Source organism: Pseudoliparis swirei, chromosome 22 (assembly GCF_029220125.1).
Source record: "Pseudoliparis swirei isolate HS2019 ecotype Mariana Trench chromosome 22, NWPU_hadal_v1, whole genome shotgun sequence".
In the NCBI taxonomy this organism is placed as follows: domain Eukaryota; kingdom Metazoa; phylum Chordata; class Actinopteri; order Perciformes; family Liparidae; genus Pseudoliparis; species Pseudoliparis swirei.
Window position 1 is genome coordinate 12,490,115 of NC_079409.1, and position 18,044 is coordinate 12,508,158.

Here is an 18,044-nt window from a genome sequence, read left to right on the forward strand (position 1 = left end):
TATATATGATATATATATATATATACAGACATATATAAATATACATTTGTGAGGGTCATGTATAACCCATTATCGTGGTTCCAGTGAAGCCTGTCATTGTGATGATCCACGTCCTCTCCGCCTCACTGCGCTCCCCGTGGGACTGGCCTGCAGCAGCCAGATTCCCACGACCCCTCCTCTCCTCACACGGAGACACATGAACACATCGGGCTGCAGAGGCGCACAAGCAGCGAGGACCCGCAGAGGGAGCGCAGCTTCGCACCACTTTGAGAGAGACCGCGTCTCTCCAGAAAGCTTCATCTCGGGCTGCGCAGTGCCCGCCGCTGTTGCGCGCCACGCTGGCTCACACAGTCCGGAACAGGAAGGAAAAAAAGACGTCTTCATGTTTCTAGGAAGACGTCGTAAAGTCTGGATTCAACACGCGGAGGAGTGGGAGGAATACCGCAACTCGGGGTAATTTCGTCTGAGGATGCCGAGGAGCCCGTTTCCCGCTTCGGAGAAACGTCCAACACCAGGCAAGTCCGCTCTGCTTTCATATGACTGCGTTATAACCGACCTGCAACAGTGCTGCTGAGCCTCATGAGTTAAAATACACCATTAAAGATGCATGCGTAAATGTGCACTTCTAATGTATCGTCTACGTGTGCGCCCTGTTGAATCACGTTGCGTTCACGGGGGGTCGTTGGAATAATTACCCTAATAATGTGACTCTGTTTTCCCGAGACTGCGAAGTGAAATCATCAGGTCCTGAGAGGGATCGTGATCACAGTTCCGCCAGAGCGGCTGCGGAGAGGCTGGCATCTCATTAACTCAGAGCCACATGTCTTATTAAAGCAGCTATTTCCTGTTGTGTGCCCCATGCAGAGTAAACTATCTTCTCCCCAACACCCCCGGTGCCCCCCCCCCCTCCCCCCTCCGGTGCCGCGTGCCACACGTTGTGACTTCATCTGTCTGATTCTGCTCTTCGTCCTCTTCCCTGTGTCTTCTCCTCTCTGCTCAGCGTGAAGCCAGAGGATGACAGCAGCCGGTCCCGCCTGCAGCCCCGCATCCTCCCACTCTTCCAAGTCGTCACTTGTTTGCCTCCCAGCATGCAACGGCCACCTGATGAAAGGCAAGGCCTTCCAGACCAAACTGCCCCTGCGCTCTGGCGCCGGCGTGTGGCTCCTGCTGGGTGCAGTGGTGGTTTTGGTGGGGATGGCGGTGGCGGTGGCGGGCTACGTGTCCGCAGCTCCGAAGCTCGCCCTGAGCGGCACCAACATCGAGAAGATGAAAATGGCCGGGCCCGTGGTCATGGGACTGGGCCTGTTCATCTTCATCTGTGCCGCAACGCTGTTGTACGAGAACCGGGATCTGGCAGTCCTCCGGCGAGAGACGCCTGACGACCTTGAGGATCTGAAGGGAGGCGACGGCTGGGAGGACTCGCAGGAGCAGCCCAGCTTCAGCTGTCGGGAGCAGTGGGAGTGTAAAGACGGAGAGCAGGGATCCTGGGCCGTTCCGACCCACACACACACCCCCTCAAGCCAGAACTGTGGCGCTCCTCTTCCTCCGTCGCACAGAAACACACACAACATCAGCAGCAGGTCTTCACAGCCGCCTCCTTCAGATGCAGGAGGTAGAGATAGAGAGGTGGAGGTGAAGGTGGAGGTGGAGGAGGAGAAGGAGGAGGAGGAGAAGGAGGTGGAGGGGGAGAAGGAGAAGGAGGAGGAGGAGGAGGAAGAGGAGGGGGAGAAGGAGAAGGAAGGAGGGGCCACTCTACTGGCCCAAGTTCTGCACCACCAGGAGCCAACCCCTTCCCCCCCCTCCCCCTCCCCCTCCCCCTCCCACTCAGACTCTTGCAACTCCAGTGAAATAAACATCAACATACGGACGGGCTTTCCTCAACACTGAACCTCTCACCGGCTCATCTTCTCCCGTCTCATAAAATATGCGCGATGAGATTCTTTTGGACGTTTCACGTGCCGACGGACACTTCAGGCCAGACTCTGCGTTCCTCAGTAAACAGATGAAGCGTTGTGGGGGGTGTTTTAGTGCCTCTGAGTGGAGCGGCGACACTGAGTCACTGTCTGTGAGGGGCGTCCGACATCGTTCTCTGACTCACCCACGTTTAAAAGATTGGAGCCACGATGTTTGACGTCAACTCGCCGTCTTGTTGTCTTTGAACTCACCAATGCCCAAAAGCCCCAAAGCCACCGCTTGTTTGCCCATATTTGGACATGGGGAGGATTGCTGAAAATGTATTTGGGTGCCGCACTGGGAGATAGACACACACACACGCACACACACACACGCACACACACACACACACACACACACGCGCAGAGTGTTTACGTTTCCTCGCTGGAGAAGTTTGGTGCCAGATAAGCTCTGAAACGAGTCTTTATCTAATCTCACACGAACTGTTATCGGCTCTTTATCCGAGGAAATTGTGAGTCGGTTTGAACAAGGGAAGCGCACAAGGCCGCACTCCTCTCCTTCGACACCTACGGCCCGGCTATAAATACCAGCTGCTGCTCTGTGGACTTGAGTTTTCATTGTGTTCCTGTAATTCATTTGTATTTTCTGAGTATTTAGTCACAGCTGCTCTCGAGTGTGGCGTGGCGAGATCTTAAAGAATCAGAGGGTGGAGAAAAAAAGGAAGAAAAGAGCAATGACAGAAAAACAAATCTGAATCCGGCGAGGGTGCTACGAGTTATTTCTGACGCAGCTTTGCTGAGAAAAGTGGTCGTGTGAGCCGTGGAGCTGAAGCCTCCTCGCTCTCCCACCATCACAACCTCTCATGTCCTCTCGCTTCATCATCCCATTCCTACGCGTTATTCAAATTCCCCCGTCCTCCGTCTCGTCCTCTTGGCTTCTGCCAAAATAGAGCAAAGTAGAGCAAAACAATGCCGGGACAAATGTTACCGCGTCCAATTAACCCTCCTGTTACCTTCAAATTTACTAACATCTTTTACCCCTAATTTGACCCCAGCAATTAAAACCTAGAGAAAATTATTAGAATTTATATTGTTTCCCATGTTTAAGTGTGAGGTATGTTTGTTTTGTCTGTTGACTACCTAAATAGCCCTTTTGTAGGAAAAAAGTTGATATTTCTTATATGTTGTACAGGACATTGAAAACATATCATCATGTGAATTTTATGTTTTCCCAGTTATCCCCAATAAATTAGGAAAAGTCATGAAATATGAATTAAAAAAATGATGTCAATCATTTTTTTAGAGACGTTAAACATTGAATGGGGTCAAATTGACCCCAACGGTAATAGGAGGGTTAAGAGAAAGCGAGCATGTTTGAACCGTCTAAGAGGAAAAGGAGGTACGATTTTAATTAGCGCCAGCGTTTTCTCCTCTCGCCTCTAATTGCAGGGGATCGGTGCGACGGGGTCTAGAGGTGCTTCAGGACTGCAGAGCGGTTCCTCGTTGCTCGGGCTGCGATGCTGCCGTCCAGATGACGACTGACACCGAAGCGTTCAGTCATTTGCAACCATTCATTTCACTCACGAGAAACAGCTCCCATCTCTTACACACACACACACACACACACACACACAGTTGAAGGTTCTGTGTCGGTACACAACGCTGTTTTAAGATGCTGGCTTTTCGTAGCAGGTATGAGTCGGGGTGAATCTCAACGAGCCTCCTTCACACTCACCGCTCTGAAACACTCGTTCACACACGCAGGAGTCCTCGCTGGTGTGTTTACGTTTGGAGGGAAAGATCTGCACGGATGTCAGAGCTGCCACCAAAGGTGATGATGATTAATCTCCACAAAATCCTTCTGCCACTTTATTAGGTTTGTCCTCCTTAATCTAACGCGGCTTAATTCAACAGGCCTGCAGTCGACCCCATCTTCATGAAGATGACTGTTTCAGAGACTTTCAACTTCGTGGTCATTTGGCAGGTTGCAGTTTGTAGTCGTGTGTTATACTGACGCCGTTTGTAATATTTCGTCCATTCCGTTTATGCCCAACACAAACTACATCCATCAAAATGATTATAAAGAATGCGATCGCAGGTCTTTAAATTCCTTCAAGTTGAGTTTACTATCAAAGTAAATACTATGAGAAAACACACACTCCTCACACTGCTTCAGAAGAAACACACCACTGATTAATCAACTGCATTTCAGTTCGTTCAGACCCAGGAATCATTTTTCTCCCGCATCTTCGTATCCATGGAGCATATAGTTTATTTTCCCGGCATCGGTCCGCCTTGAATCGGACATTAAACTGACCGGAGATCATTTCATTGTCTTTACACACGTGCACAACGGCACTGCAGCAACTGAGGACACAAGAAGCCCTTGAGGTTACCAACAGTGCTGTTACATAATTTAGCACGTTTTTTCTTCTTCCTTGAGAACATAACTACCCCCCCTGAGAGATGAATGTGTTGTGTGTTGATACATATCTATACAGATGGAAGGAAGGCTGTAAGCTGCTTCACCCTGCGCTGACTCAGGACACTCTGTTCATCAAGAGGAGCTATGATCAACACTTCCTCTTCTAAAAGATGCAAGAGTCTGAGGATCAACCAACCGAAAGATTACGGCTTAAAGAAGTGTTTAAAAAAAAAAACTGAAAACAGACTTGCTCCAGTTGGCAGAGGCATTCAGTTAAAAAGTCTTTGTAAAAAAAAAAAAAAGAGTGGGAAGCGTCGGCTGGATGACGGAAATGTTTTCCACCACAAAGGAGGAGTTTGAACCTTTGTCCACATCTGGCATTCAGCATGAAAACAAAGGGATGGATTACCAGCTTGGTTTTCTATGTTACATTCATATTGTATCTTTTGGTTCAACACGCTAATAAACCAAATGACAATTTTCTGATATTGAATGTTGTATGAAATCTTTCTGGTGGCCACACTCCACATCCTCGTGATTTTCTAATTTGCAGTTATTCTCCCCAAAACGTTGTTCGATCATCTTCACTTCAGGCTTTTAGCAGCAGAGCGGCGAGGGAAAAGAACAGGTCTATTCCTGATCTAATCCTATTTGAAGTCTCCTCAGCAGAGCGGTGCAGTCCATGTAGGAAGCATCCCGCTCCAAATGAAAGGACTAGTATTCTGTGTTTTGGCCATCACGATGCTCAGACCGGCTCAAGGTAAGACGAGTTATCTGTTCTTCAACATTGTTGATATGGAACTTTTAAAGTTAAAATAATCCTATTTATTTCTGGTTGAGCCATTCAAGAGCGACAGATTATTACGTCTTTCACAGAATTATGAATGATCTTCTAAACAATGTCAATGTGAAATGAATAGGATACTTGATTTGTGTCATATCAACAATGTCTATTTTAATCTCATGTCCATACTGTCTATAAACAACGGTGATAGCCTGTAATGTCGAGTTTAATCTAAATCTCAAAAGTATTCCGTTTACAACAATATTCAACAATGAAAAGCAGCAAATCTTCACCTTGGAGAAGCTGGAATCATCACAATGTTGGCATTTTTGCTTGAAAATGACTAAAGAGATTCTTTGTTGATCAGATTAGTTGCGTTTACATTTTCTGTGGATCAATCCATGAAGCTGAGCAGGTTGCAATCAATCTTAAATTCATGAAGGTTCTAGTGTTGTGCTTTAAAATAGCGTAGTCGTTTTAGCGGCTGCAGCTTAATCTACCCTCCTCTGGTGTAACAGGCCCTTGTTGTTCGGTGCGGATCCCCCCCCACGCAGTTCCACGTGACCTACGGATTAATGACACGTTTAACGTTCACCGTCACCGTGTGAAATAAAGTTTTACTGCTGATCGTTATCTGCCGATATTCAGTCAAATATTCCATCAGGACATCAGCGCACAATGGTTCTGATCGGTTACATTGTGATGCCTTCAGGCTCTGTTCAGGGAAAAGGAGTACTGAGCAAAGGTGAATTATGAAAAGAATGATGCAATCTGGTGACATTTATTTTTGGTGACAATCTTGAATAAATCCAGTTGTGTGAGGAAGATGTTTTCACAACATCAATAGATATTAGAGCTGTCTTATGAGCTATAAGCAGTATATAATACACAATTAAACTACTAATAACACGATTTGTTTCAATCCATAGAATTACAATCTTTTATTTCCTTATCATTTGGATTATGTGTTTTTATGAAGACATAACCCCACTAACACAACTATAAATTATTGTAACAAAGTAAAAGGATAACATTTAGAATTGCTGATCGTTTACTGACTTCAGAGCGATTACAATTATTTTTTTAGTGGCAAAAAAATTATAAATAATTGGAGCCTTGTAGACCCGCCGCTATGATCAAAGAACAACGGGAATCGTATCGGCCGATACAGACCAGCAGGGATCGGCAGTTAGTATCGGCGGCAAGAAAACAGCAAGGAACTCCAAAAAGTTCACATTTGCTCCCTTTTTATCTTTCGTGTGCTGATCCGAGCCGAACTGTGCAATCACGATCCGTTGCACCACCGACCCTCACACTCCCGCTTCATAAATGTGGTGAAGAAAATATAGAAACACAGTTCAACAGCACCACACATGTTATTCTCCGAAATGCCCATATGCTGTTGAATCAAAACCTCTGTCAGCAAAAACTGAGCATAACACGATCACATGGGTCGGATTTACTGCAGGATGGTTGCACTGCACCAGGGAGATAAACTGGCAACTGAGTGCAGATTCACAACGTTCAAGCTCTCTCGCAATGACCCCGACCTCACGACTCTCTGTCTGCGCGGTCACCTGAGCGAGCACTAACAAGATGAGGGATGAGGATTACGAGTCTCACTGAAACCAGAGATGGAGATTAGCTCTTTTCCAGCGCTGGGCTCCGACAGCTTCACGGAGCGATGCTCTGACATCCAGAACTACGTGGATAATCCCGGTTTGTCCAAATATGGCGTCTCTGCAGTATATTTGAATCTAAAACGGCAAAGCTTGAGCTTGAAACGTCGTCTTCAACTACAAAGGGATTTGATGAGCAGTGAGAAAACTTTGTGTGCTTTGTCGCATATTTCACACGGCCAATGAATTATTAATCGTAGGAAGAAGCTTCTTTGCATTTTAAAGCGTTAATGTGTGACACAAATTATGTTATTTTAAGGGATTTTGAGGGATTGCGCTCGGAAAAATACGAGTTTGTCCCAGTGCGGCACAACGTTCTGCTGCCAACTCTTTCTATTAATTCCAGAATCTGTGTGGTTAATAAAAACATGATGCTGCCTTAAGACATGGACCCCACCCTGAAGAACACGACTCATCCACTCAGAGAAACAAATTCCAGACGGCTGCAGAACAAACAAAATATTTGTGAGATGCTCAAGTATTCGGCAGAATGCGGCTCATCACTTTGGCTTGATGTCCTTCAACAGCGCTCCAATACTTTCACACATTCAGCACCCCCTGAATAATGAATGTGTCCAACAACACATTATGTAAATGTCTCCAAATCTGAATAATTCAAAGCTCTTCACCCATCAAACTGTTAACAAGTGCATACTCTCGGTTCTTAGCTTGATTCTAAATCTTTTTATCCTGAATCTTGGTGTTTCTCGCTCAACAAGTTCACAATCTCAATGAGACAAAGTTGGTCAGTTTTACTCAATATGGCAACATCATTCGATAATAACGTCAATAATTAAGTATTTTTTTCCCTTAATTATCTTTTTGTGGCTTTCTCATTTGGCAGCACTTAAACTAAACTAGTTGTATGAAGCCGCCCTGTTTCTGTGTGGTTTCTTGGACTCAGGTGGGGAAGAGGAGCAGCTAGAGCAGCTCATGGAGTCAATGGGATTTGAAAAGGATGAAGAGTTTCTGGATGTTGGATCAGTTTACGTCTATTCATTAACATCCAAGCGTTAGAAAGAGTTCAAAGGTTATCAAGGAAAACTTTTATTAGCGAGAGATGTGACACTGAAAACGACGTCTTGTTGATACTCTGGAGGTTAAGACTTTGGGATGTGTGAAGGCAGACGAGTGTGATGTGGAGACCTCTGTGCAACTTTTCTCTAACAACACCATCTTTGTCATGACCAAAAACTGCTGCAACACTCCTTTCTGCAACTCAGCGCACAAACTTCCAATCGCCACACATGTGTATCTCACTGTGGCGTTCCTCACCACCTGGCACCTCTTTGAAGCCTCAACAGGATCACAGGAAACAAGCTGCTCTTATTCATGTGGTCATGTTTATGTTGACAGCATTTGTTTTCCTGGAGTAGAACATACTACTGAGATAAGTATGGCATGAAGAAATGAATTCATAAAGACTTTAATCCAACCAAAGTGCAAATCTGTTTGTATTTAACATGGTATCTCAACCAAAGAGCTCACGCAGTATAATACATGTCGGTCATACTGTAATATAATTATTGTCATGTATTGAGAACAGAAGATCAGTTAAAACCGTCCGTCTCCCTGAACTAGCTGGTCAGTAGTGAAGGTACAGACTGACCACAGAGCTGCAGAAACATGTTGCAGCAGAAGCGATCAGCGTCGGTTCAGCAGCTCCCCAGCAGAGGGCAGGAGCTCCTCTTTCATGAAGTGCTGAAGGTCCAAATCTTTGTCCTCCAGGTCGAGGCTCAGGAAAGCCTCCACCAAAGACCTGCACCTGTCGGTCACACACATACAGCATCTCTGTTTCATATCAAATGTCTCTCTTCGGTGGGTTTTCTTTGCCATTCTGTGGAGCTGGAGTTTAACAAACCGGTTGGTTTGCTCGTCCGATGACGCTTTGTCAACACTCTTGATGAGCCTTCCCGTCCTGAAGAGTTCAGACACCTGATCAAACACACGCACACGCACACTCCATGTGAGCATGCTTCTGCTCACATAGACTGCTGTACTCCTGTGTGTGTGTGTGTTTACCTCCACTCCTCTCTGAACAATGCTAGTTGGCAGGCCTGCCAGTGTAGCGATGTTGGCAGCATAGCTGGACTGGCAGATTCCTTCCTTCAGTTGGTACAAAAACACCAACTCATCCCCGTCCACCGCTGTCTCCAGAGTCTAACACACACACACACACACACACACAGACAGTTTTCTGCAGCACATTAGTTTATTATCATGAAACCTCCCTGAACACAATCACAACATGCTTCAGGCTCCACGTCATCGTTATGTAAGCTCAGTGGAGTTTCTGTCAGTACCAGAAGAGACAGCAGGCCAGAGGAGGGCAGCAGGCCCAGCTGCATCAGACTGTGGAAGTTAGTCGCCAACAGGACATGAGGAACATCCACCGGAGGTTTCCTCAGCCAGTGAGAGATCGATGCAGCCAACAGAGAGAGCCCATCAACCTGAAGGGGAACAATAAACAGCTGCGGGTTTCTGAGTGGAAGAAGCTCCTGTAGGTCAAACTCCACCTTCCGAATACGGGTTCAGCTCTTTACACAAACCCTTGATGGCCTGAGATGAGGTTAGTGCTGCAAATAAACCAATGAACAGAACATTCCTGTCTATTGTTCTCTGGATAAAAAGGTCCTCCCACCAAATGTCCTCTTTCTTTATGATTGAGCAACAGTATTACAAAAACAAAAGTTACCTTAACTGATGCTTATGTGTTGACAAATACGTATCCAAGCACACAAGAATATAAATTATTCCTGTAAGTAATTATAGTGTATCTACATTTTAATCATAAAAGAAAAATCTAAAAGTTTGGTTTTGCAAATAGGTTGCACATTTTCCACAAACACGTACAGGGAGGGCAAGCAACAGCAGCCGATTAGATCTGCAGATGGAGACCTTTTTTTAATGGAGCATTTTGCATTTATTTCTGATAGTGTACAACAGAAAGATATAAATGTTTTCAAAGAGAGAGTAAGTAAGTAAGTAGCTTTTATTGTACTGTACGTGAATCTTTATCTTTATGTTTACTTAGTATTAGGAAATGTCTTGTCTTATCTGTTGTGCCTGTGCACTTTTATATGTTTCACCGTGGGAGAGTGGGAAACGTCCTCTCGATTCCTTTGTATGTCTAACATGTGAAGAAATTGACAATAAAAGCTACTTACTTACTTTCTTTTCATTAATCTATAATTAAACCTGCAATAACTGACTTTATTTGGCCAAATGGAGCAGGCAAAACAAGTTGTGGACACAGCATTGACATATTATCTTCTTTTAAGTTGACAGCAGTGACAGACCACTGCAGTATTCTCATTCACTTGTTTCAGGACCCATAATGTGAGTCTATATTCACTCTTTTAGGTCTGTTTGGTCTCCCCCTACTCCTCAGGGAAATATCAGACGCATTATTTGATAGTTGTAACTTTTTCATGCCTACTACCCTGATTGTTTGAATAATTCCTGTCATATTCATTGATGTGCTTTATATGTTTTACATTACTCATCCTGTACACATGACATCTATTGTACTTCCGTCCATTCGGGAGAGGGATCCTCCTCTGTTGCTCCGCCTGAGGTTTCTTCCCCCTTTCTCCCCTTTGAGGATTATTTTGGGGGAGTTCTTCCTGTGCCGATGTGATGGTCAGAGGATGTCGTATGTGTACAGATTGCAAAGCCCTCTGAGGCAAATTTGTCATTTGTGATTTTGGGCTCTACAAAATAAACAGAGGAACCTGGCAACAGTGACGGAGGACAGCGAAGATAATGTTACTCGGAGGGAACTTGAACTTCTCCTAGCAGGAAACATAACCCAGTTCTCAAAGTATTAAATGTAAAAACAGAAGTATTTATGAACTTAAATGAAAAATATCAGTCTTTTCCTGCAGGTTGCACAACTTATTTTGCATGGAGATGGTGCACATTAACGCCTCAATATCTGCTGGTCTGAACAGCTGCTGCTGTTTTCTCGCTGATAGGTGGCACATGTTGGGCTGACCTGAAGGTCTGTTGGTGCTGCAGCTCTAAACTGGATGACGCCGCCTTGGATTGGTTTCAGGTGCCTCACAATAATGACACTGTTTGTCCTTGTTATGTGTTTACATATGTATTTAGTTCACAAAGTCCTGGAACACGTTTTTCTTACTGTGTTAGTTCCCTTTCCAAATTCATCGATGAGAACCAAAGATTTGCCGGTACTGCTGTTGAAAGCCTGGGCCATCTGGAGAATGGAGACACAATGTGTTATACTACGTTTCGCTTTATTCTGTGTGTGTTGGCTTCAAGCAGCAGTTGCTCTAAAAAAATGTCTTGACAGGTGGAGAGTGGGAGTGGAGCTGGAGGACAGTAGCATTGGAAGTTCACATATTTTCCTCACCCACTGACATACACACACACATAAGATTGGGTGCATAAAGGTGTGTGTGTGTGTGTGTGTTTTAGGTACCTGGTTGAGGTCTATCATGAAGGTGCTGAGGCCAACAGACACAGACTCTCTGCTCTGCATGCGGGTAAAAATCCCATCCACTAGACCAATCTCTGCCTCCTTTGCAGGCACGTCGGAGCCAATCAGAGCCATGAACACAATCAGACCCACCTGGCAAAGTCCAATCAGAACCAGTCAGGTTGGATGAACAGTGCTGTGGTGTAAACGTGGGAGTGGAGTCACATCAGCCCAGAAGTCAAAGCTCTTCCTAGTAGAGTGTAAAATGAAGACGTTCTCACTAAGAAACGTTATGTCACCTTTAATTGCAGCGCTCTAAATGTGTTCTGATGAATTAGTAAATTACCACTTCAAGGGTTCTTCTGATAACGCTAATTAATAAGTTAGACAGTTTTGGGAGCGAAAACATAAATCTTGACCATCATGTTATTATCTAACTAAATGCTGAGGTTGCTATTATCTACTGCAGCTATAGGCGGTGAAAAAACTGATTATGTGGAATCATGCTCGTGACTTTTTTCATTTTGAAAAGTACTCTCTGCCACTTTTCCTCATGTCATTGGGCTTTTTGTTTCTTGAAACTCTGTATTAGTTTCCCAGGATGTAGCAAAGGATAAGCAATAAAAAAACATATTTGGTACCAAAACATCAAATGACAAGCAAATTTCAGGCAAACAGAGAACTGAAACATGTAAAAACTGGGTCAGAACAAGACATGCCAGCACATGGTTTCACAAAGGGAGAGTATATTCAAGCTAGAATAGAATAGAATATACACTTTTATTAATCCCCAAGGGGAAATTAGTTCTCTGCATTTAACCCATCCTTAGTTATTAAGGAGCAGTGGGGTTCAGTGCCTTGCTCAAGGACACATCGACTTGCAGCTAATGGGGAGAGCGGGATCGAACCCACAACCCCTGCGGTTGCAGGCCCCACTTACCCCACCCACTGAGCCGCCCCGTAAAAGTCAATGTCAATGTCAATAGCGGAAGCAGTTTATCATGGTGCCTGTGACTGAGATGATCCAAATGTTTATTTTTCTGACAGCCCCACCTGTTTGAGGTAGATGCTCTTGCCAGATGAGTTGGGGCCGGTGATGACCTTGACTCTGCCCTGCGCCTCTGAGCTCTGGAAGGAGTTGGCCACAAACACAGGAGAGCACAGCTCTAACAGCGGGTGTCTAGAGAATCGGAAAATACAGACATGTATCAGTCCCGTACCGCAATGTCGTTACAAATAGGAACTTTAGGTTCATGTGTGTGGGCAGTGTCTGTGATAAGTAAGCAATGCTAGATTAGCTGACATGACATGATACTTCCCATGGTACTTTCATCAAACATTTGACATCACATGACAAACGGGCATAACTGGATACGTGTTTCCATCTCGTGTGTGAGTGCCTACCTGCCCTGTGTGACTGTTATCTTTCTGTGGCTGGCTAGTTTGGGCGAGGTGTAGCCGTACTCTTGAGAGGCGGTGCTCAAAGCCATCAGACAGTCCAGCTCGGCAATGAGGTCCAGAACCTACACAACACACACATTTAACAACCTGAGAGCAGCAAGTGATCTCACACCTCGAGTGTCAGCGTACAAAAGAGACAGCAGCTGCGTATTTACTCAAATCGTGGTGACAAATGTGAGTAGTTGGAACGTACTGACAGATACTCAACAAAGAAGTGGAAAGTGTTACAGGAACGGTGCAATCCTTTCATGTGTGTTTTTGATACATGTTGTTATGGGAATCCATTCTAACCACAATGAGGGAGTTCTAGTGTTACATTCTCAAAGGTAAGATTTAAAACCCTGCAGTCTGGTTTTAATGAAACTCATTGTTTTAATTGCCTATATGCAGAAATAGCTACAATATGTTAACAATAGCTACAATATTCTAAACACAATTATTCATCATCTGAACTTTAATACAAATTCTGCTTAAGAAAAACAATAAAATCTGCAATAGTTGCAGGGCCATCTGTCATGAGACAAACATCACTTGAAAATAACTCGTAATGGGATCAGGACCGGTTTTATAATCATATGTTCAAAACAACTCAACCAAGAAAAAGATGTGAGCTCATCAGAACAAACTCCTTTTGCAGACATTAACAACAATTACTTTCACGCACACAATCATTTCATCAGAGTAGGAGTCATGTTTTAAACACTGGGACCTGACCTTGTAAAGCGAGTCGCTCCTCTCGAGGATTGTGCTCTGTAACTGTGTCATCACTGCCGTCTCCATATCTGAGAGACAGAAAGTGTACAATCATGAAAGCATTCAACGGTTAAATGTCAGGTACACAGCTATCAGGGGAACGTTTTTCGATTAGGAAGAAGTTAGAGACCTCTAATGACACAGTGCAGGTCTCCTAAGAGGTCATCTAGCTCCTTGGTTCTCCGGCTGCGGTAGTGCAGACGGTCCTCTGACAGAAACTAGCCCACATGGATGCAAGGAAACAATATTACATCACATGAGCATTTGTGATTTTGAACATCACAAACAAAACATAAAAAACATGTTGACAAGATCATACACAAACCATAAAATCAAGCCCCTCTATCTCAAAATCCTCTTTCCCCACCATGCTGGGCAGGCGAGGGACAGAGAGCAGGAATCCAATCTGTAAGGAGAATTTAACAATGACATTTGAACCAGTGTCAGTTATACAGAACAATGTGGGCTCGAGCACAGCTCAGAAGCTCAGACCAGAGGGATGTAGATGACGCAGCAGGAGGGAATGCGAGCGTCCAGGTGTTCCAGTTCTTTTCTGGCCACATCGGTCAGGAAGTCAGACAACCCCATCATGCTTCTCTTCTCTGACAGAGGGAGGGAGAATGGTTGAGACTTTAAATCAACCACCACACAAACTCATCAAAACACACGGTGAGATTTGATCAGGCCTTTTCACTTGTTCAGAATGGAGGCGCTTACTCTCATCGATTGCTGGGTCCACGTTGGGTTTGATGGTGAAGCGGTTCTCAGCTATGCTGGTTTCAAAGTCCACCTACATGTTACAAATCAACGATGGAGTCACATTTGTTAACACTGCAACATAATGGTGAACTACTGGAAATAAAAGCCAGGAGACTTCTCAGATTTGTAGCAACGTGTGATTTTGTGTGAATCTCACAACTCGGCTGATGAGGGAAGCGATATGGTGGAGGTCATCAGAGAAACCTTCGCTGACATCGTGAAATAGATGAATGGACTGAGGCAGGTGTCGCACCGTGTCCCTGACACACACCACGTTGTACACTGTCTGACAAACACACACAAACACAACATGTTCACACTCATTCAACAGACCCTGTCACACGGATACGGTGTGTGTGGTAAAACTTGCTCCAACCTTGTAGAGACTCTGCCAGTCGGACACTTTGGTGTGAGAGAGAGACATCCTGCGCAGAAGAGTCTAACACACACAAGCACACACAGACCTTCAGGCGGAGTCATACTTTGCTTGTTCAGGCGCTTTCAGGTGGAGATACAACATCACATATTTGGTGGGGGGGGGAATATCCTGAGCCAAAGTAGTTACTGGTATGTTACTGATGTTGCGTAGCGAGGATTGCAGGGTGCTGAGGGCGTCGGAGTTCCGAGGCGATGTGAAGAAACGTATCACTTCCTGTCTCCTGTGTAACACGGCCAAGTCCTGTGTTGGCCGCAGAAACCACTGGCTGAAAAGGAGAGGAACCCACCAACACTTCTAGTTGCTTTTAAAGCAAATAGTACAAACTAGTCAAAATTACATCTTTTGTCTGCCTCAGCCACCAGATAACCAGATACAAATAATGGTTGTGCTAAGAAAAATGGGAGAATTAGATAAATGTACATATCTACAATAATCATAGCATGGAATCAAAACCACAATAAGATTTGTAACTGTGTCATACCACATGAAGCATCATGTTGGAGAAGCTGAAACATTTATATTGTTTCCATAGATACAAGTAGTGGTATGCAAACCTGAGACAAAACCCTGATAATTCTAAAAAGATAGTTATGTTTTTATAATTTGTATATTGAGTACAATTGTCTTCTTTACATGATGCAGAGCCTCTTTTTTAAATTATCTATAAACCTACCCTGTCTATTATAAATAGGCATAATACTAGTGGTAGTAGTGGTGGTTCTGCAGCAATACAACAGGTATCTGACATCAATACAGTACACAGCATGGTGAAGTTTAGTTTAACTTCATATGGAGAACTTGCTACAGCTTTATGTCATAAAATACTTATATTCACTTTTGAAGAAATAAAGGCCCCTTCATAATTTCTTGTTGTTGTGATAAATGACATAATAAAAACACCACAGGTGTTTCTCACCGTAGCAGTTTCGAGCCAAACTTGCACCTGCAGCGGTTCAGTATCCCTGCGACACACAATACGAACATCTATTTCTTGTAATAATGACATAAGAAAGAGAGAGAGAGAGAGAGAGTGAGTGTGTAATGATGTCCTGAATTGCCACTTTCTTGGCCACATACCATAAAGACTGAGTCCTTCCTTTTCCCCTGAATGCAGCTTGTACACCGATGGGTGGAGTTCTGATTTGAAGACCTGCAGGACACTGAGACAAATACAAAGTCCATGGTGATTTCTAAACCACCCATTCTCTCTTTCTATATGTTTTGATTTTGTAGAAAAGCATCAAATATACGACAGAACAAAGGTCAAATGAAAGCTCCTGGGTAAGCAATACATCTTCGACAAATAATAGTCCAATTAAAATGTACGATACAGCTGCACTGTAGGTTTTAGTTATGGAACAATAAACAAGATATTTCGGAGTTCAGCATCAGCTTTAAGGGACACGCATACAGATAATCTATGTCATAGAGAACAATCTTACCTGTAGGTATCCTGGTCAATGCAAACAACACCTTTACTGTATTGAGAAGAAACAATGCACATTTCAGAGAAGCGTCATTTTCATTCATGAAAATGTCTTGATCTCAGAAGGGTCATCTCGTAGATTTTATAGAGAAAATATAATACTATAAATATACAAGGAACGAAACACAATGCCAAAAATGCATACCGCTTACAGACTAAAATCTGTGAAACTAAATACAAAGTGGTTAAAAAAGCATTCTCTCATTGCCAAAACTCTTTCAAGGTCCCCATGACGTGTTTGTGTGTGTGCTCAGCTACATGTGTCTTACAGTGTGTAGGCGTTGAACTGTAGGATAGGAACTCCAACACTGTCGTCTTCCAGCTCCACTCCCACTCTCCTTCTGTCCAGACATTTTAGCAGAGCACCCACTGCCCTCAGCTATTCCAACAGATGTACACACACACACACATACACAATTTTGTGTTTTGAGTTTGTCATCAGCTCCTGCACAAAGATGGAATGATGGATAGGATGACGTGTAGACAGCCGACTCACCATCAGGGGTGAGTCAAAGGAGATACAGGAAGAGAGGTAGGACATTTTGTCTCTGTCTGAAATGGAGGCAGGAAGGAAAGGCAGATGGGCCGAAAGTAACCTCTGCTTAGCGACCTCCAGACCTGCAACATTCAAAATTGACAAAAGAAAATGTGTTCCTGTCTAAAATTGGTGTGGATATTGGATATTACAGGTGCGCGTCGGTTTACCAAAATCCACATATGGATAAGTAACAACCTCAGGTTTGTAGTCTGGGTTTGAACCTGTAATACAACAGAGGCAAGTTTTTAAAAAGCAGTTCAAAATGATGATGTTGTCTGAAAGAAAAATAAATTGTTAAAGTAGTGGTTTCACATTACATCATTGTGTCGCTACAGTATCAGCAAAGGCCCTTTAAAGCTGTGTATAACAGCCATACAATCACTTTTCTCCTATCTGGCTGCAATGTCAAGCAACCCAAATCTTATTTCATTCCCTTCACCCACAATCTACATGTTTCATATCATGCCAAAATAACATTTTCTGTGCGTGGTATTTTTCTGTCCCGTGCTGAGATGTCTTCCAGCACTCACCAAGTTGTTGCAGGAAGGTTGTCATGCAGCGCTCCTGCTTTGCACTCGTGATTATGACATGAGGACCGACCTCTTGGATGACTGAACCCAAAGAAAGAAGTACGAGATACACACGGTAGAGTAAGTCAAGCACAACGGTCGGCTTCAAGTCACCATGATTGAAAACACTTGAGAACCATGAAGAGACTGGCAGCGTGAACCCGGCGCTGTGCGGTGTACCTCTGGCCAGCAGGCGGAGCTCGGAGGTGTCCGGAGTGTCTCTCATGAAGCGTAAAGAGGAGTCCTTGCTGTCATAGAAGCAGAGGCCCATCTGTCCATGCTGGGCTAAAACACTGAGTAAAACCTGGGAAGACAAAACACACAGTGGGCCTCTGACTGCTGTATTGTTACGACTCTGCCGGTGTGACTGTGTCGTCTGAGTTTACTGTAGGCGAGTCTTCCTCCTCTTCTTCATCTCCATTTATGCCCGGTGGTCCAACATTCAACCCTCCTCCTCTCAGACTTTCCAGTTCCGCCATAACCTCTTAACTCCAGATAAGAACAGTACAAATAACGCGCATAAATCAGTCATTTTACTTATATAAAACAAACAATTGTTACATTGAACTTGCTGAAACACTTGTTGCGAGTTAGAAGTCGAAGGCAAAACATTGACCAACAATAGTTAACCGCCATTTAATTTTCGCTCGATGAGTACTAGCTTAGTTACCGTTTCCCGCTAGTTCGTTACCGTTGATAACGTTACCCGTTAGTTATAAGCTATCGTTGCCCTTTAGTTAGCTAGTTAGTTACCATTGCCGGGGCAACGGCAGTTAGTTACCGTTAGCTTGAGTCGA

The 18,044-nt window shown here is 44.2% G+C and overlaps 2 protein-coding genes across 2 annotated transcripts; one reads left to right on the plus strand and one right to left on the minus strand.

The window, feature by feature from the left end:
* The first annotated feature begins 257 nt into the window (after positions 1-257).
* Positions 258-7,726, plus strand: LOC130213242 (uncharacterized). Its single transcript, XM_056444719.1, has 3 exons — positions 258-515; positions 1,001-1,638; positions 7,706-7,726. The coding sequence occupies exons 2-3, from the start codon at positions 1,015-1,017 to the stop codon at positions 7,724-7,726; spliced, it is 645 nt and encodes a 214-aa protein (XP_056300694.1). The 5' UTR covers positions 258-515; positions 1,001-1,014.
* Positions 7,727-8,445: 719 nt separating this feature from the next.
* Positions 8,446-17,726, minus strand: msh5 (mutS homolog 5). The gene is made up of 25 exons (XM_056444720.1): positions 17,634-17,726; positions 17,428-17,551; positions 17,209-17,289; positions 16,846-16,899; positions 16,637-16,758; positions 16,410-16,519; positions 16,097-16,132; positions 15,732-15,814; positions 15,571-15,616; positions 14,781-14,919; positions 14,592-14,654; positions 14,373-14,501; positions 14,174-14,246; positions 13,949-14,058; positions 13,782-13,862; positions 13,587-13,674; positions 13,418-13,485; positions 12,647-12,765; positions 12,296-12,422; positions 11,246-11,395; positions 10,946-11,020; positions 9,105-9,251; positions 8,824-8,961; positions 8,663-8,736; positions 8,446-8,566 (listed from the first exon to the last, which is right to left on the minus strand). Exons 1-25 carry the CDS (start codon positions 17,724-17,726, stop codon positions 8,446-8,448), a joined length of 2,451 nt encoding a protein of 816 aa, XP_056300695.1.
* Between the last annotated feature and the right edge of the window lie 318 nt (positions 17,727-18,044).

Excerpts from the sequence above, each read along its gene's own strand:
- LOC130213242 (XM_056444719.1), top strand. The coding sequence starts at position 1,015 with ATGACAGCAGCCGGTCCCGCCTGCAGCCCCGCATCCTCCCACTCTTCC. Across the intron at positions 1,639-7,705 it reads ATAGAGAGGTGGAGGTGAAG|GTGGGGAAGAGGAGCAGCTA; the intron begins GTGGAGGTGGAG and ends TCTTGGACTCAG.
- msh5 (XM_056444720.1), bottom strand. The coding sequence starts at position 17,726 with ATGGCGGAACTGGAAAGTCTGAGAGGAGGAGGGTTGAATGTTGGACCA. Across the intron at positions 14,247-14,372 it reads CTTCCCTCATCAGCCGAGTT|GTGGACTTTGAAACCAGCAT; the intron begins GTGAGATTCACA and ends TGTAACATGTAG. Across the intron at positions 11,021-11,245 it reads TCATGATAGACCTCAACCAG|ATGGCCCAGGCTTTCAACAG; the intron begins GTACCTAAAACA and ends TCCATTCTCCAG.